This window comes from Galleria mellonella, unplaced genomic scaffold (assembly GCF_026898425.1).
Source record: "Galleria mellonella isolate WM207_F2 unplaced genomic scaffold, CSIRO_AGI_GalMel_v1 utg139, whole genome shotgun sequence".
NCBI classification, from domain to species: domain Eukaryota; kingdom Metazoa; phylum Arthropoda; class Insecta; order Lepidoptera; family Pyralidae; genus Galleria; species Galleria mellonella.
In genome coordinates, this window is record NW_026441995.1 from 6,846,763 (window position 1) to 6,874,441 (window position 27,679).

Here is a 27,679-nt window from a genome sequence, read left to right on the forward strand (position 1 = left end):
ATTTTACGTTTCTATAATAAAAAAAAAAATATAGCACAATAATCTCTGACTGTCGTCTAGCTGTGCTATTTGGATATTCCTAAAAATAATTATATTTCTTTTCCGAACCTAACTCGATAAAAAAAGCATTTATTAAAATTAAACAATATACAAATTTCCCATATAGAATCAGCTGATATACCCAGTAGCAAATGTTACTGATGTGACCTACTACCGTTATCTATATTCCACTCTTGGATTGTTCAGATACGATATGATCGAACCTATGTAACAAGCTTTTCGAAGTAGACTACGCATATTTATGTACCTATCATTTATTGACATGACAATAATTGTATTCGACAATAATAGAATATATGTTTTATTCATAACTTTTTAGTGTTCATGTCTTCATTATTTATTACAATTTTGATAATAAAATTATAAGCACGGAATCATCAACTATCTGTACTGATAAATCGATCATATTAATAATCTCATCTATTATAAAGTTGGTTGAATGTATTATAACTCTTAATTTCAATAACATAGAATTCTTTAAAATTGGAGCATTTGAGTAATATAAAAATATATATTATCTTTTTTAAAAATATCCAACTTGGAACTGTTGTGTTATCATCAAAGAATATTTATTTATTTAAGTATAAATTACTGCACTTTGTTTCTCAAAACATGGAGTGAGCCTTAGGTTCATGTGATAAACTTAAAAATACTAAACAACATTTTGAAAATATTTTTTTTTTATTTTGTAACAATTAACAATATAATACAAAATTGAATCGGTGCTCTGTCCACTATGTTTTGGCTAAAGTTCGCTTTGATCAAAGTTCATACACACAGTTCTTTTTTTTTTACAACACAGGGTGCAAACGAGCATGCGGCTCACCTGATGGTAAGTAACTACCGCCGCCCATGATCACCCACAACACCAGCGGCATTGCAGGTGTGCTGCCGGCCTTTGAGTTCTCATTTTCCAAACTACATTCTATCTTTAAGTTGCTAATTGGATGATATATATATAATCAAATAACCAGTGATATGCACTTCCGCAAGATAACACCTAGTTCAGTAAAATAATTATTGACAACTATTTGCATTTTATATCGCTTTCTTAAAATAGAATCATCAATATAATATATAATGTTAAATCAATTATATCTGCTTTCTCTATAAACTCAAATACGTTTTTAAAAATCGTGTGATATAAGTAATTATTTAAATATTTTTATTACTAATTAAATTTCCGGGATAGATTGTGAGACAAAAACAAAATTTTATATTTTATCAATTATAATTTATATCCACTATTTAGGCACATGAAAAAAATTGTACTCAGAAAAACCAAATACTGTTTAAAAATAAAATTAAAATTAGATGCAAATTACCTAAGATTATATAGATAAAGTATCTCTATAGAAATGCTTTGAGAAAAACGGGTCAACTTTTTCATAAAATTTTGCGTAATAAATAGTTATCAGTGATTCCTTTATAACTTCTATATTTATTTTGTTTTATAATTTCTGTATATTTTTAATGCGTAAACACTCATTTTATAACACTCATTTACAAGATACATTTTATGCGTAAGTATATAAAACACTGACAGAAAACAAAACGAGTCAGCTAATTTGATAATTAGCTGACAAAAAGTTGACACATTTTTGAGTCTCGATGCTCTATCTATATTATCTAAGGACTATACACAAAACGAATACTATAGTAGAAATAAGGCTATAACTTTCTAAATTGATTTTATCGTGAATTAAAACTTACTATGAATAGTTCTTATTATCGATAAAAAACACATTTCGCAGTTGAGATGTTAATATTACATAGATACAGCATTTTATTTTATCCAAGACTTATAAACACATTTCATAGATTATATGATGGATTAAAATGGATGTATGCTCATACAAAATCTGTTAGAGATGAAAATTCAATCCATCAAACGATAAAGGTCAAATTGTCCGTGTGAATAGATATTTTTAATTATTAGTACAGTATTTTTTTGTTTCAATTTTTAACGGCTTTATCTTCTTCAGGTATATCAGCCCTGAACTGATTTCCCAGATAAGATTTTATCTACTTTCCTTACTCACGAAAAGAGAATAATTAATGGGTATCAATAATTTACAGAGATAGAGATATTATAAAATCTATGATTTGGGTTCAACTAATATAGATTGAATAAGACCAATATTTAATTTATTTAGATGAATATGGCGTATGAATTTTTCTCTATACATCGTAACAAAGATTAAATATGTAACATAATATTTAGTTTTGTCAGGAATCTCTATAGCACATAGACCGTGTATTTGATTGTAAAGATCTAAAAGTTACTACACGTTACCAAGATAGGATCAGTAAATCTTCTCAACGAGATTTAGGTCTCTGATAAACTGTAACAATAGGCGAGTCATCATCATTAAATTTTTTTAGCTGCCAATAATTTTAAATGTTATATACTGCTGGTTAAGAACACAGGATAAAAATGAGTACTAATTGTCTTGTAAGTAATTAAAGTAATTAAAAGTAGTAAGTATGAATGTTTTCAAAAAACAAAACAATTTCACTGAGCGAACCTCTTAGCCCTGACAATCGAAACTGATAATAATTTAAATTACTAGTAAAAATGTTTAAAGAAATTAAAGTGTGAAACAAAATCTAATAGAATTAGTTTCGATTTTGATTCGATGATTTAATATCAGCCCAATTTATTACAATCACTAATTATACTATAATCTTACAGTTCATAAGTATCTTATTAATATAATCAAACTGTACTAGTTACAGTCTGTATATGAAAGAAAGAAATATTTATATAGATAATTTATATATGGATATTAAAAAAAAATATGAGGTCTTAATAAAACTATCCATACTAAATCAATATTTTTTAGAATTTTTGTCTATCTATCTATTTGTGTATTTATTCCATCATCATCATCATATCAGCCTTTAACTGTCCACTGCTGAATATAAGCCTCCCCTTTGGGGGGTTTTGTTAATAGTTGTAGAAAGGGATGGCCTGTTCTATGCAGGAACCACACAGATTTATTCCAACATTATGCAAAAACTACTGTACTGTTAGATGCACTTTTTATAGTTGTATTCCTGAACGTCTAATTTCAAAATTGTAGGTTTATCTTGATACGTAATCTAGAATTAGTCTATTTAATTCATTTTCCTTCTTTTGAAATGAACATGTACGAAGTAGTTAGCAAAAACCTAGTAGATTTCAATATATCAGATAAAATATCAAGATCTAAATAGCACAAAAGTTCTCTAGAGCAAATTAAGTTGAACAGGACATTATATAAGAAGACCAAATGCCAACATCACCAAGGATCCACTGAAGTGGAACCAATATCGACATAAAGTAATAGCGATAGAAAATACCCACGCTATTGTCACATGGAGGGAATTAAAATATGGACTATAAGACTGTCATGCATCGTACACTATCCCTATTATTAAAAAAAATAATTATCATTTTTTTAATTATATTATTATACATAGATATTATAATGTTTATGATATATAATTTATTATAATGACATCATTTAGAGTACAGTGATTATTACCGGGTTAACAGTTTGCCTTATTTTACTTTGATATCCTCTATATACATTTAGCAAGCTACAAGTATTGCACTTTGATCTTTGTAGAGGAAATTATATCAACAAAATTAAGCTTTGAAGGCGGATAGCAATTAACTGATATAATGAAATGAACTGTCTGAAATTTGAATTTAACTATATATTAGGAGAAGACATTTCCTTTATTCTTTAATAGTAAACAGACCCACGTTCACAGGCATACAAATCTCGAAGCGACTACAAAAGGGACAGATTGTTAAATTGCTCGTTGTATAAACAATTTAGAATCTAAATACACAATTTCAGTTCTGTTCTAGATCCTGTATAAAGGCTTTGACTGTCATTGTGATCTATATCTACATTTACAAATAGAAAATTGCTTTTGAATAAATAGATGGATTGTATTTAAATTTGTCTCTTACTATTAGCTAACTTATTGAATTGTATTTATGCATAAGTATAGCATTCAGTATTAGAAATTGCATAAATTATTTATGCTCTATCTTTAGAACTTGTATTAGTAAATCTTAATATTTATTATAAAAATATTTTAAGACAGACATACATTCATTATGTTATCATTGAAAAAAAAAACAAAATAGCTACCGATTTCCGAGCGTAATCTGGATTACAGTTATTTTTAAACAAATATTTTGTAATGCGGTACAAATCTATGTAAGTTTGTCTCTTAAAATATTTCAAGATCATGCATTAATACATCGCAGACAAGGTTCTTTTTTCTTTAAATTTTTGTTATCACCTTAATAGTATCCCATGTGCTTCTAAAAATAAAACGGTATTTCAACTGGGTTGTTTTTCTCTTTTAAAGTTGTGTTCAACATACGTTTTCCAAATTGTGTTTGTTAGAAAGAACTTTGTTTTAAACTCAACAATGAATTCAGCACAATTATTACAAATTCCAAGAAATAAAGTCTCCAAGAAATATTAAATAATTTCAAAGTTATTTAAATATTCTCTTAAATGTGTACATATAAATTTATTGTGCATTCTGTAAAGTACTGTAGAAAATACAATTCATAAGACCAATGAAATCTGTTAATGTCGTGACAAAATGTAAACTGACCTGTTGATAGTCGTAGCACTGCCAGATCCCGGGTACCAACGAGTTTCTATCATGAATATTTAACGACTTCGGACATTTTTCATGTAGATTATGTTAATAGCACGAGACACTCATTTACATGATCATTATATTATTGTCACAAGCACAGAAAAAGTAAATATATTCGCAAAAATAATGTTACGCGTACGCGATTTTTTGTCGGGGAAACGGTTATACGCGCGATGTCGATGCGGCGAGCCGCTGTACTGACGCAATGAACGGGAACTCCTGAAACTTGCAGTCTGTTGGTCGACGACTTCCCGACTGAGCACCGAGCAGAGCCCGTCTCCGTGACCGGGAAGAACGGGATGGCGTTACCGCAAAGTTTAATCTTGACAAATTTTTAACAAATGATGCCACATTTATATTAATTAACGATATTACTTCAGTTTTTATGTCGTTTCTTATTATCTTATTGAAATAATAGTTTGACATCATATTATTAAATGTGTATATTTTATACTCACAGGTCTCAAAAATAATGTTATTAACTTTATTTGTAAAGAAACATATTTTAAATATAATCAATTTAGTGGTTTGACATAAGTTTTTACCTATTTTTTTTTATTACAAAAATATAATTTTTTATTACATAAATATACGAGTATACATTTTATAATATGTTCAATAAATTTATATTCTCAAAAATTTCTACACCAATTTTTTTTTTATTATAAACCTATACTATTTAACAAAGACAGCAACGGAAGGAGCAAGCCAAATGTGAAGAATATAAAAAAAATGAGACGTTTATAGCTGTGTCAGTCAAAGTACAAAATTAAAGGATAAATAAAATGCAGTAAAATAAATAAAATTGATAAATTGTTATTTTTGTTTCAAACTATTCAATAAAATACTTTATATTCCTACTTAATTTATGTTTATATTTATTGAAGACTATTTGTTTGCTATAGCTTTGTATACATAGGTTATAAGCATAAAGATTTCACAGTGATATTAAATTGAATTAAATTTTAGAGATAGGATTACAGAAATGGTTTTCCAAAATCGCTTCCATTGTCAACGGACTTCAAAAAAAGGAGGAAGTTCCTAATTTTATGGTATTTCTTTTATGTTGGTTACCTTATAATTTCGTCAGTTATAAGCTGATTTGAAAACTATTACTTTTTTCTGAAAGGAAATACATTTAAATTGATTCCATAGGAATTTTATCAAAATCGATTCAGTAGTTTAGTTTTTAAATCAAAATAACGAGTTTTGCCACAATTGAAGTTTTTTTTTGTAGAACTACTGTACTGTAGAACTAAAGTATTGTTATTGTCTACTAACTCACTGCAAGTTTTTCTTCCTATAAATAAGTTAAAGTTATTTGTAACTAAGATATTACAAAAAACTATAACGTAATAACCCCTTAACATCCCACCGTTGGACGCGGAACCCTCCCCATAAGAGGAGGATACCAGCCTACTATTACTATGCTGGCATTTGGCCAAATCCAAAATAAAATGTACATTTTATATCGGTGTATACTAATGTGTTTCTTTAGTCGTTTCTATTAACATCTTGGGGATGCAAATAATATGTGACACATTTTATTATTCTTACTCCGGCAACACACCGTATTTCTGTCCATAGTAGATTTTATTGTTAATTCAACTGTGAAATTAGTTATTAAGCATAATGTATAAAAATTTAGTTGTTTTAACTGAATGACTATCGTATATACATTATCGTATGTGTATATATGTATGTATATGTGTTAGTATGTATATATGTATATATATATATGTGTGTGTGTATATATATATAATGAGTAGGGATAATATTTATATTATTATATGTATCACATCTCCCATATTTAGAACTAACAAAATTTTTCATTGTGACTCCCACTAAATTGTTCATAATTACTCCTCTCCATCCAATAGGTTGCCTGGAAGAGATCGCTCTTAGCGATAAGGTCGCCCATTGTTTTCTCATTGTGATTATTTCTTGTAATTTTTTATATTTATAATAAGTTTACTATTGTAATCTTTTGAAGAAAACAATAAAGAGTATCTATCTATCTATCTATATGTGGTAGGCAGACTACTTTGCCTAAATGAGATTTCTCAAATGGATATTTGTAATATCTTTATTTTATATTTAATTGGGTTAGGATGGGTCTTATAGATTACATTAAATGTCTCGCAATTCTATTATTTTTTTACTGTTAGAAGTATAAAGTTATTTTTATATTTTACATAGGAAATAATATCAATATACTATTATTTTATATTGATTATTAGTAGATACCATATGTTATAATAGTATTAATAATATATCAAAATGCTATATTTTCTTAACCCAATTGGGTAAAATGTGCAAATCAGGCCATATAACTGGAGCTCAAAAATATATTCCGATCCATATTATTATAATAGTTGTTATGGATGGTTCAATACCAGTTTGAATGTGAAAAAGGTATTTAAATATACTTATTCAAAAAACACAAGTTTTCATTTAAATAATGCACTCAATATAAATCAATAAGTATATGCAGTCTAATTAACAGCCAAAACATAAATTTCATAGAATGTGTTTCAAAAACTCTGCAAATTAACTAAACTAGACGTTAAAATTAATTATTCTGTAGCGTTTCGCAATAAAATAATTTGAAGTTCTCAGTTTTCTATATTAATCCACACGAAAAAGTTTAAAAAGCATAAGCGTTGAGTTTCTTACGAGTTCTTCTCAACAGATAATATTTCGAACCAGGCGTTAGAATCATAAAATGCGACGATTTTAAAGAGCTTGTAAACAAGGTTATTTAAATAAAGCTTATATATGTGTTTTTGAATATTCAGATCTTGATATTATTAATTTAGTACATTTTTATATGATTTAGAATGACAAATAATTTATCGAGTCATCTGATTAAAAGTAGTAATTGTCACCTACATGTAAATACTGTAAATGAATGAATGAACTAGAGGAGTAACGATCCCAAATGCAGAAAAAATCTGTGGATACAAGCGGCTGAGGAGCGTTCCTTATAGCAATCTATGGGGGAGGCCTATGTTCAGCAATGGACAGGTAGGCTGACATAATGATGACTGTAAATAAATGAATACGTATACTTTATTTGCATTATACAATATAAGGAATAAACAAAACAATTAGTAAATATAACGACATTATTGTATAAGTACAGTAAGGCGATAATAAAAAAAAATTCTTCTAAGCTTACTATTTTTCTAGTAGGTATATTCACTGCACTGTGTACAATTAGATTTCCAGGTGTCCCGACTGGCAAACAGTAACAGTATGAAGCAGAACACCCAGCTGCTATGTTATACAATAATGGATTCTGATTTATTTCTTTAGCCTGGTAAACATTATTTATATTATAAACATTTGCATGATAAATCACCTAATGTTATGCATCATGAGTTTATTTGGAAAATAAGTCTTCTTTACAAAATAACCTAGTCTGTGACTTCTTTATTGTACACACCAGTTATAAGAATATGACATAGGTAGGTAATCAAATGTACAAGGGCGAGCTTAACTCTAATAGAGTTTTTTTCCAGCAAACCCAAAGAGAAAAGGAGCGTCAATGTTACGTTCTAATTCGTTTAAAAATTGGTTTTTATCAGTCTGAAAATTTCTTCTTTCAAACAAATAAACAAACTCTTCCACTTTATTATATCAATACAGATTAGAAAGAAAACAAAATCATATATAACGTAAGCAATTAAAACAATTTCAATGCCATTTTATATTAGACAATAATTCTTAATATTAACGCCAGTATTATGAAAATTACGTATCATAATAGCATTAGTCATAGCGGATTAGGAACCATATTACATAAACAGATACTAGTAAAGTTATATACGGTTAATAAACATACCCAAAAGAAACATGAAGCTATAGGACATATTGGCATTTAATTTATTCCAGTCTAGAACTGATTGAACACTTGTTTTAGGTAAATCCTCAATATCTGAAATAACAGCACAAAAAAGTATTATTGTTTCAACCTCAAATAGTATTATCAAATAACAATGGTCTTTTCTTATTAAAAAAAAGTAATAGTTGAATATTTACTGATATTTTTCTTAAAGTTCTTGAAAATATCTAAATTCAGCAGCAGTCGATTCGAGTATACTAAAAATTACAATTTATTTATTATATTTATAATGAAAAATAAATAAAATTTTCTTACTGGCTCCGATTTTCTAGACACTAAATAATATAATAACCATCTGTAAATAAAAAATACTTTAGAACATTGTCAAAATTAACTAGTTTTTTTATTATACACAATATGTGATATCATATTGAGCGAAGACAAAGACGACATGCTCCATGAATACGGTCAACCGAAAAGAGATGTTTTACTTTCAATTGTTGATCACACTATGCCGGCAAATAACATACAATAGTACATTATCGGCTAGTAATATGGGCTGTATTTTGTTTAAATAAAAACGTGCGAATCCGGAGCGGCTTGCTAGTTTTTAGATAACCCTAAATATAAACTCCCCGCAAACTGAATCTGAAGCTTGGAAAAGTTATTTTTGCAAGAGGTACGGATTTAAGCTATCCGAACTTTTAAAATTTATAGTCTTTGCAGAAGAATGGCCAGCTGTTACACGGTCTCAGATGTAGAAAACTGTTTATTTTAATATAAGTGCTTGGAGCTACACCGCAATTCACTTCGCGTAAAAAATACGACAAAAAGTTAGTATTACAATTTCCCAGAATGTTATTCGTCCTAACTTCTTCCAATCATCATTTACAGCATTTTTCGCGGTTTCTAATCCACTTAATGGTATCTTTGATTTCTTTGCCGCTTCACTTTTCAGTGTGAAATAATAAATTAATTTTTAGAAATTATTTAAAAAATTGTTCTAGTAAATATTTTTTGTTTTCAGTATACACAAGCATGACATGATAATAGGTTCAATAGCCAATGGGGTCGCTAGTCGCCTTTACTAACAATCTCCCTTCCCCCTCATAAATACAGTTAGGACCTTAGCCGTCAAAGAAAGACTACAAATAATCATCTTCGCCATGAAGTCAAATTAATTTTTCCCCTCATGCGTTTCAACCATTAAGGGGCTGTAGTTAATGATTACATTTCGATTTGAATGTATATATTTATCTTTATAAAAATATTGAGTGCTGATCATATAGTCCTTAGAAATTGTAACGTGTAAAGATGTGATAGTATATTTTCTTTGAAATTTATGGTGCTGTTCATGTTCATTATCAGATTCATTGCCATTTTGAAACATATCAAAATATATATTTATAGATTACTTCCATTTAGGTTTTATATGTTCAAACATTAATTCTTTACTAGGTATTACAGACAGTTTGATAAACTGGCAAGTCTCTCACATTAGAATGTCAAAGATTATTTACCTCAAGAAACCAAAGTATACTGTCAACATATATAAGTACATGGCTCCTTCCAACAATAACATGTATGGGATAGCAAAAGCAGAAAACTTTGGAAATGACAAATATTCAGGGACGTCTGGAAATGCTCTAAAACATAAATGAAAAGATTAAAATATTAACAATTAAATCTAGACATACATCAGCGTGTCCAGTTAAGTTCTAAGAATAAATTTTACTGTGTATTTGTATATATAACCTGTACGAAAATACATAACTGTATTTTTTGTATAATACGAGTTCCTCATAATTCTAACTCGATTTTGATAATATATTTTATAGTTTGTAAGCTTTACTCCCGTGTTGATTTCGTATTTATTTTGTCACAATTCAAGCCGCTGTTTTTTTTTGTGAAAAATAATTACGTATTTTCTTATATATATATTATTTATATTTATTAAAATAGTAGTTATGTTCCAAATTTTTAACGTAAGCCACCAGTATTAGTAGTTTAGCTATCTTAACGATGACCGAATATAATGTGTGCTTTTTTAATGGATAACAGTTGAATGGTAACTCCGCCTGCGCTAACGGTGTACACTGACGGGGCACCAGTGAGGGATGATAGCTGAGATAAAAAGGCAGGCAGCCTATCGTGATAAATATACCCGAAATTTAGCACGATAGTTTCCAGAGAGACCGCGTGTCGACCATCAAGTCGACCTGACAGGGTATGTTGCTATCAATGGGACTGATAGTCAGCATTACAAATACTAACAGAGCGTGGTTAAAATACTGAATATGTGTATAATATACACCTATATGTACATACCTTTAATAATAAAACATATTATTTTTACTTAACAAAAAGACCTTTGAATACTAAATTAGTTGCAGTACCAACTAAAGTTCTAATTCCACCTGCAACATTAAAATATATTACCAAACGCCACAAAATATTATATATGTTTGTTTTGCTTTGTTAGTACCTACAGTTGCGGAGAAGGTGGCAGCACAGAAATAGCATGTTGTTATATCGGAAGCAATAATATTGCCATCGACGTTTGTTTCGTAAATATTTAGTTATTGTTGCTGTGGAAATAAAATGTCAATTAAATTTTTACAATAAATAAAATATTATATAGTAATTGTGTATAAGAAAATACACCAGAACAAAAAAGGTTTTTTTTGTTTTACAAAATGATGTGTTGGAATACATACAAAAAAATGGAAATATTGTGTAGAACAGTATCTATAATTTAAAGTAAATTATCTAAGTTTACATTATATTTTCAATCATTAAATAATGCTCAAAAAATCAACTTCCAATTTATTTATTGTATCTAATATTAACTGTATTTGTTTACAGATAAAATATAATTAGGTGTTTACTGCCCTATTCAATTCTTAGTTTATACAAAACAAGTAAACCTGTGTTGCTTATACTATTTCAGAGAGCTAGTGCTAAAGTAATAAAATAGAGAGAGAGAGAGCTAATCTTATGTAGGTACTTTCTCAAATACTTTCAAAAGACCCAAATTTATGGGAACCATTATAGTGGTAGCAGCAGTATTCGTTATTCACATAGATATGAACATAGTTATGAACGACAATGCAAATAGCAATCTGTTAGCGAAGAGAATATGGGTATAAGTACATTGACTAAATGAGTTATCATTTTAGAGTACAAATTAGTTTAAAAATACACCTACAATCCGATATAATATTACAAGTAAAAATTGATAAGGGACATGTTCATGTAATATACATAACTAACAAGGTTACATTAAGAACAGAAACAGTTGCACCTCAATACATTACATATAAATATTGTAACTTCATCATCGTCATTTTTATTATATAATATTAATCATTATCTGTCCACTGCTGAACATAGGCCTACCCCTATTGGGGGGTTTGCTAATTATGCCATACCTGGTAGGCGGGTTGGCAATCGCAATTCGGCATTGGTGATGTTTAAAGGGAGACGCTGCTGGACAACTCTCGTCCATTAAGGTCCCTTAATCACCTCTTACAAGACTACACGATGAATTTTATTGTAACTAATTTAGACTAATCTAATAATAAAAGTGACATTATAAAATAAAAAGGGGAACAGAAAATTAACAGAGTTCAATTACATGAGTACAAAAATGAAACACCTTTAGACCTTTTCAAATAAGGCTAATAAGTTATTTATGACGATAACAATTAGGTACTTTATAAAATTAAATACTTCTATTTACATCAACTGGTATGCATTATTATAGCACACACTGAGCGTATTCTATTAATTTTGATAGACAAAAAAGACGCCTAGATTATCCATCGTTAAAGCAACCATTTTTCTTAGAGAATTTTTCACGTAGGTGTATTACCAAAAATTTTCAAATTAAAAAAATACTACGATTCCAGTAAGTAGTTATACAAACATTTATTTTAGTGCGTTAAATAAATAAACATAGTAGTCGAGTAAATATTTACAGAAGTACTGAAAGATGCATTTAAAATAAACTCTAAACAAGGTATCAAGTAAATTCAAATACAAAATATATTATCAATAATATCATTTCAAGAGTGAAATATTCTGTAAAAAGTAGTACATTTCATAAAATAAGTACCTACTTATATTCGTAGACATCTATATTCTTTAGCTATAAATGGAGTTGTTATTATTAAAATCGTAATGTGTAAATTTTTACGCACAATGATGTTAATAATAATACTCGTATAATTTTTCTTTACCTAAAGATTACCAGAAAGAGATTGCTTAGCAATAAAGCGGCCTTTCGTATCACATCATATTATAATTTACTGCACTTAATATTTTTATAAATGATGCAATAAAATGTAAATTAATAATTAAATGAACGTAGTACTCTATATAACACAAAACGGCATCTTTAAAACTATATCTATATTTATGCAAATAAATTATTTATTGAATATAATTGAACAATTGGACCAACTTACCTTAAGTGAAGTCCGATTATAATTTTATGAACGTTGATCTGAAATATAATTGTTTAACAGTGTAGTATTACCATGAATTAGCGAGGAGCAATACTACACTGTTAAACAATTATATTTCAGATCAACGTGAAATAAAATGTGAAATTGAAATAATGATTTCATTTTATGTATTTTTAAGGGTGTGTTCAATAAAATGAAATTTTTACTAAATAGTAATAAATCGAAAAAATACAATTTTTTCCAGTTTTTCTACAGTATTTATCTGTAATTAGAATTGTTAATTGCTCTTATGGCCCACAATGCAAGAAGTCCAGACTTTTCGACAGCATTAGCAAGGATCATACTTCCAAAAAACATTATGATAGCGTCCTACAACAGAGATTTATGTTAACATCATTATTTAGCTATCGTAGAGTATCGTCTCCTTGCAACCTATTTGTATTTATCACTCCATCAAATAGCGGATTAACTTTTATTTCCCTGCATGAAGTCGCCTTTAGGCACCATTCTTAATCTATGTATCTTTATTTTTTTTTTTGCATCGTATACATAGAATTCAAAGATTTTGTTTTACAAAAGAAAAATTGTAATATATTTCAAACAAATTTTGTCAAATATAAAAGTTGAAATTAAATCACTACTCAAAATTTCAGATCCTTTGGCTCAGGTAACAAACAACCTCAGTCTATAGATTGAGCATTGTAAAAACAGAATAACTTTTAATAACCGAACGCCAAATTGGCTGAAACTTTTTTTTTTTAATCAAAACAAACGTACCGTTTTCAATGTTCGAAGTACTTAGATTAAAATTTTCCAAGATCAATACGATTTTTAAATTATAATTGGGAACAATTTTTTTTTTTATATAATATAAATATACAAATATACGTATTGCTTGCAGATGAATATATATTTATTAACAAAAATGGTTCACATTTTCAATTACATATTTAAAAACGAAAGCATTTACCAGAGGGAGACTTTGTACAAAAGTCGATTGCTTGGGTACCTTTGTTCCATTTGTGTTTCAACCGTAAAGCAGTTGTGTCTGCATGGCTGAGTTTCAATTTGAAGGGTGGCTATGTGCTATGCTATGGCGTGGATTTACAGGGTACAGAGAAATAACACCTGAGTCCTCAGGAATGGCAACGCATGGGGGATATCATGGGCGAAACAGTATACTCTGTTATGTCCATGATACTGCTCATGTCTATAGGCATCGGTTACCACTTTCCATCAGGTGGGCCGTCAGCTTGTTTGCCATTCTAAGTAGTATAAAAAATATTTTATATGTATACTCAAATAATTATTGTAAATATATACCCAACCAGGTCAACCTCCTCGCGGTTCTCCCTAGAAACTATCATGATTAATTCCTGATGAATTCATCACGATAGGCTAACTGGCCTGTTTTCACCCTCATCGATCACCCTTCACTGGTGCCCCGCCAGCGTATCCCGTTAGTGCAGGCGGGGCTGCCATTCCATTTTCATCCAATAAAAAAATAATTGTAAACACTCTATCTATATAACGTAAGCAAATAATGGACTCGTTATTAACAATCACCTCAAAGTGAATAATTTATCTATTAATTAATAACATTTATATCAAGTATGATACACTAAATACTATCACGTTTATACTCAATAAATTCTTTTACAGAGTAGAAACACTTTTGTAAGAGCCACTTCAACAAGGTTTGTTTGAATTGATTAAGACCTAATTCTTTAAATTCTTCAGGGATTGCATTATACAGTTTCGTACACATATAATAATAAGTTTTTTAACAGACTGCAGTTTTTGGAATACAATTTAAGTTGTGTTTACTCCATCTGAGAACACTTGATGGAAAATCATGCAACTTCACTGCTATTATTACTAAAATGATTAACTTGAAACTTATTATTAATTTATAGTGGTACCCTGCACTTTCGTTGTTTTGTTAAGAGAGGGACTGGCTGAAAACCAGCGCTGTGCAACTGTTCACATTGCGCTGGGACACTCACAGCATCAGCTGAGCCGGTTTCTTTTGCCGAGTATGGGACACTTTTTGTATATGTTATTTATGTTTTATATTGTAATTGTATAGCAATAAATGTTTCTTTTTTATTCTATTCTATTATTAATTTGCAATATCCAATAAATTGATATAATTAAATAGTTGCATGTATAGTATACTAATGATAGCGGAATTAAACAAAATAATTCTAATCAACTAATCAGTGATATGGACTTCTACAAAATAACATCTAGTTCAATAAAATATTGAATATAATTTTTAACCTTTTTAATAATATTTTTATATAATACTTGTTAGAGATATCCATGTTTCAAAGAATATGATCAAATAATTTTGAATTTTACGCTGTATTTCTTTTACGCTGTATTTCTTTCACAAATGTCGAATTATTTTACAGTCAGCGAGACATCGTTTTGTTATAAAGAAAGATAAAAAGTAGTAGTGAACAAAAAAGCATCTCCTAGACTAAATGTCGATTTAATATAATCTGTTTCTTCCAGTAATTTCGTATTTCTTCAGCTTTTTATTATTCCCAGAACCACCTATATCCTTGACAGACTTAGTATCATTATACTAAGTCTGTCAAGGATATAGGTGGTACTTATTCGAAAGTTATATCATCACTAGTTCGTCAATATATTATAATATATATTATATTATTCAGTAAATGAAAATACTGTATTTACAAAATACATTTATTCAGTTAAACAAAAACTTAATTCGTTACATCGAATATCTTATTAATAAAGATCAATTAAAACGGAAAAATAAATTACGTTCTTCTGAGTTAAAATATTATGGAAAGTACACGACAACAACAGAATTACTTGAATTTTGTGGAGTTCCACTTCATCTGTGTGCAAAAATGATTCATTTATTAATCGATTTTACAATTTAGAACGTTTTTTTTAATTACTCGAAAATGGCAATGTGATGATCCTCCTAATGGAAAGCAGTAAGCGTAAGCTATAGATACCACAACACAACACAATAGGTATTACAAAAATACACTGTATTATGAGTATTCATGTATTTTCTTCTCGGGTTTGGTAGGAAAATCACAAATTATTTTTATATTTGATATTCTCATCTGCTTTGGTATGAGTCAATTACAGTATATATATATAAAGATAGAACGACATTAAAAAGCTAAGAACTTTACTCAAACTTCTTTTATCACAGAAATAGATATAGTCGTAAAGGGATAACGGAAATCTTTAATGAAGAGCGCGCGGCGGTTCATAGTGCAAATAAAGACAAGTAACATTGCGAGTTAAGCGCCCTCCTCATTCTAATGAAGACATCCGTATGAAATCGAAACAATTATCGAAAATTACAAAAACAACAAATTCATTAAATTTTCATCCTCCAGATATACCAATATAAAAAAATAAATACATGATTTATAAGTAATACCTTTTGTATTTAGATACGTCTGCTACTGGCTGAGATCCAATCCGGCATCGTGTGTAAATCAGGCCATATAACTGGCGCCCAGAAGGATATAGCAATCCAAGTTATTATAATTGTACTAATCGTAGGACCTAATCCAGCTTTTACCTGTAAAAATGAACTGATATCAAATAAGGTTCAATTTATTTTATCGACTTTTCAGACAAAATTATAGAAATAATAGTTATTCTAGATTTATTATATAAAATTTATTTCAAGTATTAAAATTTCAATTATAGCTAATTAGCTAATAAGAAACTAATCACAGTCTACAATGTAACGTTTTTAACATTGTAAAAATATGGTATAATAGTTCTCAAAATGCTTTATGTAATCTGTATGTAAGTTAATCATCGTCAATTCTTATATTTATTATCATAATGATCTACTACTATCCCAAATTTGGGAAAATAAAGAATTGTTATTAATGACGATTAGCAACCCTATTGCTACCCCTGGAAATCATCGTGATTGATTTATTGGTGAATTCATCACGATGTGCTAACTGACTTGCTTCTTTCTCACCTACCATCCCTCACTGTTGCCCCGCCAGAGTATATCGATAGCGCAGACAGGATTATCGTTCCATTATCATCCGTTAAAAATACACTTTACAAGAGGAAGACTTTTATGTTTTTCTTATTTTGCACTATTGAATTGACTTCATTGCCCTATTTGCCTCTTTTGATACCTCAGAATGTCAATACGAGTATAAAGAATTAAAGCAAAATATATAGAGGTAAAGGTCGTGTACTTATATTGTATTCTGACTGTGTTATTATTTGGCAATCTCTATACTATTCTAAATATATTTTTTTTTATTATGTGCAGAAAAAAATAGTAAAAAAACCAATTTTTCTGAATTTGCATACCATTTTCCTAGTAGGAATTTTAGCGGCACTTTGAACTACCAAATTTCCAGGCGTACCGACAGGTAACAAAAAAGCATATGATGCGGAATAACCAGCCGCTATGTTGTACCATAGAGGATTTCTATTAATTTCTTTCGCCTGTAATAAAAAAATAATAATTGTATTAGAAATATGAAAGTTTTGTAACATATTATTTGATAATTTGTTACAAATGTAAACCTATATACTGGTTTATCGTATTACATATATAGGAATTAATGCAGGCACCACGTGGGATATAGATTATGTTTGAAGATAGATTAAATTTCAACTTCTAGTTGTTTTTATGGTTTACGTACTAAATATCTTCTGCAGTCGACTTCAAAAAGCAAGAGGTTCTAAAGTCCGTTTTATTTTCTTATGTTTGTTACCTCATGACTTCGATTTCAAAAAATATCTGAAAAGGTAACCTACAGATTGGTTCCATAGAAATTTTACCAAAGTCGGTCTAGTAGTTTAGTTCTTAACATCGTACTCGTTTTGTTACAATTGAAAATCTTAATTTTTTCAATTTTATTGTATTTATAGATTTTGACCTTCTTTGGAGAAATTACATATACTATCACTGGCTTGTTGCACAAGTCCAATGGATACGCTGATTATAACTCGTATATTTACTTAAATAAAATACAGTATTCTTACTAATTGCATCACTATTGGACAAAAAACATTTGCAACAGCCACATTCGATGCAAAGTTCGTAATAAGAACAACAACAATGATTATAATCAAGAGAACTAAGAGATTCGGTGCAGCGGACAGTCCGCGTAGTGATTCTCCAATTTTGTCATTTAGACCAGTTTTCTTTGCTGCGTTAGAAAGGGCGAATCCACCTCCTGTAAAAAAAGATATACGTAAATATAAATTAATATCAATTGTACTCATTCCTTTAATGTCTGTGAAATTTTTTGCGACTTATAATTAATTTGCGGCTATATCAGACAACGTTTATGTTATATTCTCATTAACGTCAAATATAATAATATTTGATGTCAATAACGCTTAATCTTCTATTAGTACGATTTAATTTGGGTGATGGTTCAATATGCCATTTTTTTTTAAAGAAAAATAGCTTTTTGCTTTAGCAAATAACTGCTATAATTGTATGACGTTGGTGTTCTGTTTGTGACATTGATGTGACATGAGGTTGGTGACATAATGGACTGAGTTTATATTCTTATTGATCTAAATTAATTGTTATATGATTAATGAGAGAATGCTTTGTGTAGCATTAAGTCCATTTTTTATATCAATTTTTTTTATAATGCGGTCAATAAAGAAATAATTAATTAATAATATTTACCTAATAGAAACATGAAACTAAAAGGCATTACAGCATTCAGTAATTTCCAGTCTAATACGGATTTCACCCGTCCTTTTGGCAAATCCTCATGGACTGTAATATAGAATAAAACTAATGTAAAATAATTACAACAGAGACCTATGTATATTGCAAGAAATGTTAATAGACTTTTTTTTTATGACAGACTTCATGAATAATGCGAATACCACCAAACATGCCGGCTCTTAGTTTTTTCGATCCCACGTCGAACGCCAATTGCTAATAATGAATTTAAATCTTCTTGTTAATAAATCATACATATACGACTGATATTTCGAAATAGTTTTTGTAAAAAGTTCATACTCTTATCTTCCGTAGTGTATACAGAGATAATGAGTATTCTAATTCCGTGGGACATTTTACAATAACAATCTGGTAGAAACTTTAGTAAAAATGAATAAAAAAAATATCAAAAGTGAACATATATCATACAAACGTCACAATATAAAATTATATAATATAAAAATTATTTTAAAAGAATACATACATTTAGCTTTGCAGTTCATTATGATTTGTAAAGTTGACGGTAAGAGAAACATAAGAAATGAAACGAACATAGCCAAAGCTGAGTCTCTAACACTGTAAAATAAAATAAAAATTTTATTTACGACTTATGACAATTTCCTTGTTGATTCTTTATAATATATTTAAGCTACTGACTTAATTTGCTCGAATTTTAATTTTTTTTTATGAATGTGCGATATCTTTTAACCGAACTATATACTAAATTAATGTGTATAATACTTTTTTAAACTTATTAAAGCGGGTAAAACCCAGTTATAACTAGTGATTAAACAAAAAAATACATACAATTTTTTATCCTCTATCTCAAAGTGTTGTATTATTTTGTCTCCCCATCCTTCGAATATTTGAGGAGAGCGGCAGAAGAAGCTCACCATAGCTCCTCCAAATAATAATATTACCATCTGAAGTCCAATAAAATATAAAAAAATTAAGTTTTATTATAAAATCTTCTGCTACTACACAAAACGACTTTGTTTTTATATGATATCCGTTCTTGATATTTACACAAATATTTTACATAAAATATTTAATACTTTGTAAATATCTTACAATTTCCCAAAACGATATTTTCCCCATTTTCTTACTGTCTTCTGCGATTGCCTTTTGAGCTGCTTCTTTGCCAGATTTTGGGATTTCTGCTCGTTTTGCAGCTGCGCTATTGGGCCTATAAAATTAATTTTAATTTTTGTTGAATAATGACAAAATAGTACAAAATGCAATTCTTTAAAAAATCTGCTTTACATAAACTATAATATAGTTAATAAAAAAATATTTAAAGAAAAGCATGTTGAAAACCAAATCCACTATTTCAACTATATTGCTAACGAACTACAAATACAAGTTCATCATAACCTTCGTACCTTAAGAATCCAAAATATACAATCGCCAAATAAAGATATATAAATATTTCCATAATTATCATATATGGTACAGCAAAAGCGGAAAACTTAGGAAAAGATAAATATTCCGGTGCACTGGGGTAAGCACTAAAACAGAAATATAAAAAATTTGCATAATCTAATTAAGAAAATGTAACATTTATATCTTTCGTTATTGCTCTACTTACTTTTGAAATAGTCCTTTGAATACTAAATTTGTAGCAGTACCAACAAGAGTGCCTATGCCACCTGCGAATTTATATAATTTTTTTTAGACGTTTTATGCTAGTTAGTTTGCTAATATAGAATACGAGTATAATTAAGTATTTAATATAATTTAAATAACCTATTTAAATATTTCTTTCACTGTCCTTAAAAAATTCGTAATTATTAAGATACTAGCTTTTATTCGCGACACTTTAATGTGAACGCGACTTTTTGTTACTTTTTAGCGTTTTTTTAACGATTCAGTCGTTCGTCATAAAGCTTGGTATACACGTGCTATTTATAGTAGAAATAGAAGAACATAAATTACTATCTATACACGTCAAACGACATATCCTTTTAAATATAAAAGAATATTACGCAAATTATTTTTTTCTAAAACTATTTCAAAAAATTTAATTCGCATCACATTGTTCTTAGTAGTTATTATTATTATTGATATAACAAATAGAATACATAGTAGTGTCGTAGTAAAATATTTGTTAATGAATGTATTATGACGTAGAAGAAATAATACAATACTATTACCAACTTTAGAATTCGTTCTAAGAATATTTTTATTTTTATTAGTGTTTTATTAATGATTATCTTTTTGCCTGTTATTTGGTACGTGCGGATTTCAGAAGTAAGAAAACCAGTGAAGGTCACTTCTAGATGAGTGTATCCAAATATTGTTTTCAAAGGATATTTACAACAGTGAATTACCCGCATCCAATACGAGGTCTGTCCGGAAAGTTCGTATAAAAGTGTTCTGGAATGCGAGAAAGAGGAGTGGGGAGGCCAGGTAAGCGCAGGACCCCTTCCTTATGTCCCTAACAATGCTTCAGTTCTGGTCTGACCGCCGTGCGGTGCGAACTGGCTTGTCACGCCATCTGTGAAGTTACCTCTTAACGAAACCCCGTCGGCATGGAGCCCGCTTCCGTTGAAGAGCAGCGCGTCGTAATCAAGTTTCTCTCGAAACTCGGCAAGAATGGCCGTGAAATTTTTGCCGATCTCAGAACAGTTTATGGGGATGATGCTGTGAAAAGATTCAGAGAGGGCCGAGAAAGAGTTCGATGTTCGGGGGATTGTCCATCAAGAATTCGTCCCTCCAGGCCAGACAGTTGATGGAAAATTCTACGTCGATGTGCTCAGACGCCTCAAAGCTCGTGTGGCACGAGTTCGTCCAGAATTGGCGCGAGAGGGGCGTTGGATTCTTCACCACGACAATGCCCCTGCCCACACCTCTCTTGTTGTCCGTGAGTTTTTGAGTAAAAATTCCATTACGGTGACCGAACACCCCCCCTATTCGCCGGATTTGGCCCCGTGTGACTTCTTCTTGTTCCCAAAAACCAAATTGGTACTTCGGGGGCGGCATTTGGGGGACATAAATGAGATAAAAAAAGCTACGACGGGGCAGCTGAGAAACCTACAACCAGAGGACTTTCAAGGAGCCTTCTCACAGTGGAAACGGCGTTGGCACAAGTGCATTATGTCACAGGGGGAGTACTTTGAAGGGGATAAAATTGATTTACCTGAATAATTGTAAAATAAAATTTTTAAAAAACTTTTATACGTACTTTCCGGACAAACCTCGTACAGTGCAATAGCTTTTCTGTGATATCAGAATACAGACAGATAGACACAGACAAAATTTATAAAAAATATTGTTTTGGTACCTATTGATTCCACATATTCCTTCATATATCTTCCTCATATATTTCCTCATATATCTTCTACATGCATACTTCATCTAGTTACAATTTTATAATATTAATAAAACTAGGAATCTGGCCCGGCTTCTCACGGGTAGATATGAAGATATAAAATACTAGCTATTAGCTTATTAGGTCAATGTTTTATCGTAGGAATCTCTAGTTTTTTTTAAAACAATATATATGCCTATGTCACTCGCTGATAATCTTCATATCAGCGGTGAACCATCCATTACTAAACATAAGCCTCCTCTATAGAATGACATTAAGGGGGTTTTGCAAATATTTGCCACGCTTGTCAGGCAGGTTGTCAAACCCAGTTAGGTATGAATAATATATTAAGAGAGTCGCTACTATCTATTTCTCAACTATTAAGTTCTCTTATTCGCCACTTACGATACCCACTTTATTCTTTTTTCTCAGAATAGGCCATTCTGTGTGAAAGAATTTTTAAAATCGGTTGAGTAGTTTTTTTATGCAACTTAGAATAACAAGCTGACGGCTTACCTGATGGAAAGTGGGAACCGTCACCTATAGATATGAGCAGTATTTTGGACATAGCAGAGTATACTGTTTCGTCCATGATACCTCCCATGCGTTGCCATTCTCGAGGACTCAGGTTGTTGTTGTTACTCTGTATCCTGGAAATTCACTGCCATATCTCAGTTTAAATACTCCATTACAAACAAATAAACATCAAACAAAAGTCCTTATATTACTAGTATAGATACATAGAGAAAAAAAAAAAACAAACCAACAGTCGCAGAAAAAGTAGTGGCACAAAAATAACAGGATGTGATATCTGAAGCAAATGTATCTCCATCAGCAGTCGTTTCGTACATTTTTATTATTTTTTGCTGCAAAATGTATTCAATTATATATTTTTTAATTAAAATCACGTGCAAAATAAAAAAGAAAATTTTATTTATTCAAATATAATATGCATTTTTTTGTTATTAATTTTTTTTTAATAATAACAATTTATTTATTTGCAGGCAAATACTGCAATTACGTTAGTATTGTCTTAAGTACAAGCGTGTTGCACTAGAGGCTGGCATCAAAAATATTTATAATTAATATCAGAGTATACAAAAAATTAAGTTAGTAATTAAAAATATCCTAACTACAATAGTCATTCATATAAGTCGATAATATATACAATCAGTAATGTCTTAATGAATAGTTATGAAAATTTACTAATTAGATTGAATAAACTTAAATTCAAATCATTTTTATTCAAATATACTTGTTTATAAGTACTATCACGTTCAGAAATTGGTATCTATTGAGATGCGCCCGCAAGAAACTCAACACTTTAAAATTTCTGTTAACATAATGTATATTTATTTAAATGTACTATGTCTAAAATTACATGGTCATTAAACACCCGTGTATAATCCACTAACGCCATACATATTTGTCATTAAAGTAATTGTTTAGTGTGTAAATAGGCTTTGTTCCTATATAAGATAAAATTATACTTACATCGTCAAAAACTTTTAGTAGAGCAAAATTAATTGGCACCATCATCGTAGTAGCTGCTGTGTTTGTAATCCACATTGACACAAAAGTTGTTACAATGCACAACGAACCCAGCAACCTGTAACGGGATACATATAGCTACGTGATCAGCACATAATATAAAATGAAGTTCCCCGCAGGGTTTGTCTTTTTGTATGTTTGGGATAATAGAAAAAATTGTGAAAGGATTTTCATGCGGTTTTCATTCGTCAAGAGAATTATTCCTGGGTAAGGTTTAGGGATACAGTTCGTTAAGGTTTTGTAGAAGTTGGTTAAAATATGATAAGGATTATTGAAAATGTCTAAAGTGGAGGAGGAGCTAGTCTAGGAGCTTTCATCGAAAACGCTACCTAATCAGATTTTTTCTCTTTTCTAAGTCTACATAAATTCCGTGATGATATATACTTATTTTTATTCATACTAACTATCACAACTAATGCAAAAAAGTAAGCATATACACTACTACTTGTGCAAAACCGGTACGAGTCGCTAGTATAGTATAAATTTATATTAATTACACCTCTCACGGTCTCCATGGTGCTCGCATTTACATCTCAGAATCTAAATGATGAGATAAGTATAGTATAATTTTACTGAAGGTATCTTTCAAGAACATTTAGCTAATAGAAATAATTAAAAATTGCCATTGTCATTTAATACAAAAATTACCATATTAGCTGTTAACTGTCCATTACTGAATATACCTACTCCTCTCTAAGTGGATTTTGCCAATAGGTGGCATGCTTGGCAAGAGTGTTGGTAACCGCAGTTAGGATTTGATGATGTATTAAGAGGGACGCTGCAGTCAATCCCTCGATTTTTAAATTCCCTTAATTGCCTTTAACGATACCAATGGGAAATAAAGTCTATGCCGAGACCATATGGCGTATAGAAATATTAATACTTGGCAATCAATAAATTATACTACTTTATATACAATGATGATGGTAACCAAGTATATGGTAAAAGACTACCATAACTCATAAATTTTTCTATTGATATAGGCATAAATATTTTGAAAACGCGTCAAGTAATAAACAACCTCCAATATGAGTACAATAGCGTTGCACATTATGAATAATCTGATATCAAAAACAAAAATAAACTCAATCATGTTCTAGATTTTCCAGTTATTTGAACAGTTAGGTATATCATTTTTACGTTTATTTTGGTCTCATCCATCTTATTTGATACAAAGCAAAGTAACCGGACAATATTTTAATAGATAGTCCTCTTTTTTCTCCTAATAAAGATATTTTCAACACAAATTATTACTATTATATAATTATTATATTACAACATGACGTACCTAAGATGAGAATATCCAATAATCCTTATGGTAAAGTATGCCATCCGTTTATGAAGTCCAGATTGTTCCACAGAAGACGCCAAAATTAAACTTCCCAGAAACATAACAATTGAATCCTGGGGGATATTTAATAATAACTATAGAGAACGATTCGAATAGACTAAATAAATAAATATCTAGAATAGATATTGAGCAAATGTAGACCTCTTATCACTTAATATCATGTTAAGAACGTTCATAACTTTAGCTTACCGAAGTATGTTAACATAACTATATACTAACTGTTAAATTTCAAAAACATTTAATGTTGTTGACTGATTTATTTAAAAAAATCTCTGTTAGTGAACTAAACATTAATTATGCAATAATATTCTTGTAAAATTTGAATTTTAATGGCAAAAATGTATTTGAAATATTCCGAAACAAAATATGAAGTAGGTGCCAAGTTTTTAGTAAAAAAATAATTATAAAACGTATTCTATGGTTAAAGATTTAGTTCGCTAGCAGAGCACTTCTTAAACAATTAGAAACATTGAAACATGTTCAGTTGTTTTTAATTAATTATGAACTTGCCAACACTTTGCTAAGAACACTCTTAATATATTATCAAAAAAATACAAGATATATGTTAACGACTCTAATCCCTTCTGAGGTACCTAGTCTTTATGATGAATGCTATAAAATAGGCGACAGATCCCTTTAAATCCAATGTGGTAGAGGGCGAACCTACCATTGTTATTCGAATAATTAGGTTTGCTTGTCCTTGGAGAGGTAGTCTATGTTTGATATCAACTAGACTCGAACTCACGATCTTAATTCTTATAAATCGCCACGTCGTAGAGTAATAGTAGAGTAGTAATATACTAAGAGCTATACAAATAATTCAAATAATAAATATAATAAACTAACGTTCATATAGGACTTGCACACTTCACTGGTAGGCATAACATCAGCGAGTGGAAAAATAAGAACAGGCAGAAAAGAGGTGACTGCCAATGGAATACACTCCGTCACCCAATAAGTAGCCATCAGTATGAGAGTGTAAGCGCACCATTGATGTGGCTAGAAAAAAATTATTCGTCAATCCATAAGTTCTATTCCCAAGATTTTATTTTGAATTTTAACTTAAATAATGGTCATACTATTTTAATTTCTTGTTATTTAAAATAATAAAATATACATATACTATAGATAGATTTGATAGATAGATTTCACGTTTCAAACACTAATTATACAATTTATAAATCAGTATATGAATTCAGCACATGCTATATATATAGCGAGAACAGAGTATCTTTAATAGTTGCTAACTCTATAGTAACTTACAACTTTTTAAAAGAGCATATTTCTGGTTCAACAAATCCAAAATAATTAATTTAATTGTACTTACTTGTCCTGGAAATGGTATCAGTATTGGAATTATAATAATTGGCGTCAACAAACATACAACTCCTTGCCAATGCACAATAAGGAATATTTTTAATTTCTCTAACATTTCCAAACGGGGTTCTTCTTTCCGTCTGAAAATATCGTAAAATAATTAATAGTCCGTTTAGTGACGGACTAAAAATACTTTCAATGTTACTTTTTATTTTCAGGATAACGTTAGAAATGGAAGAGAATGAGACAAATCGGTACTAGAGAAGGAAAACTTGAAATAAAATCCATTAGCGGGACGTCTACCTAGCATAGTAATAAGACATTATTATTCTGCTTTACAAATCTCTTCATTTGTTTTATCAGCTGTTAACTGTCAACCGCTGAACATGGCTGAGCCTCTCTTATAGGGGGATTTTGACAGTAGTTGCCACGCTCGACAACCGCAATTCGGCTTTTGGTGATATTTTAAGTAGGACACTGCCGCCCAATCCTCCACCATAAGCTTTCCTAGTCGCCTCTTACGACACCCACGGGAAAGCAAGCGATGGCCTATTCTATACCTACACGGCTCTCGAAATTTCTTCATTTCATTTCAATTTATTAGTCTATAAACTCAGAAATGGAAAATTTTATACATATACTGAAAATGCTAGCTATTTTACAGAGTCTGTAGCATAGTGTAAATAGCTTTGTCTAAAATATAGCTTTTCGCATAATTGTGAATTAATTAGTTTTAGCAAACTACATTATCAACCTGTAATGTATCGTATTGTCCTAATATTTGTTATATGCTATTTCCATAAGAGAATAAGGAAAATACTTCTTGTATATAAAAGAGAACTGCTTTTAATGACCTTGATATATTTTATGGTGAATGAATCATAATCAAAATTTGTTCTTACAGCATTTTTATATTAAGTCCTTAATAGATTTCTAAGTTCTTTTCTTATCACTCATTCGTCATCAATTCTCTTTTTTTTTATTCAATACCTCCTCTGGTTTTTAGAACAATAATCAGATAAAATTATAATTGAAATCTCAAGAGCATTTAGAGCATTTTTCTATCAAAAGTCTTTGTCAGAGTTCAAAAGAATATTCGAATAATGAGATATTTAAAATAATTAAAGGTACTTTTCTCAAAGTAGTATTTAATGTAATTAAAAAATATTAAGGGAAATAGATTAGTTGTAGAAAGTACCTACTTTATGGTTGTATATATCTATAGATTAAAGACAGTGCCTAGAATTCTCTTTCTGCGTACAGATTCAATAATTGAGCAGCGTAAAAAAATGGAGAAGAAAGGTTCTTGAGCGGCGACTCTGTACAAACTGTGAGTGGCAAACGCAGTGTAAGACGACTCCACTAGATG

General features: G+C 29.8%; 2 protein-coding genes and 1 pseudogene across 2 annotated transcripts in view; all 3 read right to left on the minus strand.

Annotated features, from left to right (window-relative positions):
• The window catches only part of LOC113522118 (uncharacterized), a 50,573-nt gene extending 45,563 nt beyond the window's left edge, over nt 1–5,010 (minus strand). The window contains exon 1 of the mRNA XM_026907795.3: nt 4,690–5,010. The gene's annotated coding sequence lies outside the window, so the exon portion shown is untranslated. The remainder of the gene's footprint in view (nt 1–4,689) is intronic.
• On the minus strand, nt 4,900–16,316 carry LOC113519162 (protein I'm not dead yet-like; annotated as a pseudogene).
• LOC113510520 (protein I'm not dead yet-like) lies at nt 15,778–27,381 on the minus strand. Its single transcript, XM_031909374.2, has 16 exons — nt 27,213–27,381; nt 26,321–26,450; nt 25,840–25,992; nt 24,931–25,046; nt 23,586–23,700; nt 22,855–22,957; nt 20,370–20,430; nt 20,164–20,289; nt 19,853–19,967; nt 19,589–19,704; nt 19,266–19,357; nt 18,740–18,832; nt 18,079–18,272; nt 17,398–17,535; nt 16,490–16,633; nt 15,778–15,926 (listed from the first exon to the last, which is right to left on the minus strand). The coding sequence occupies exons 1-15, from the start codon at nt 27,215–27,217 to the stop codon at nt 16,499–16,501; spliced, it is 1,692 nt and encodes a 563-aa protein (XP_031765234.2). The 5' UTR covers nt 27,218–27,381; the 3' UTR covers nt 15,778–15,926; nt 16,490–16,498.
• Between the last annotated feature and the right edge of the window lie 298 nt (nt 27,382–27,679).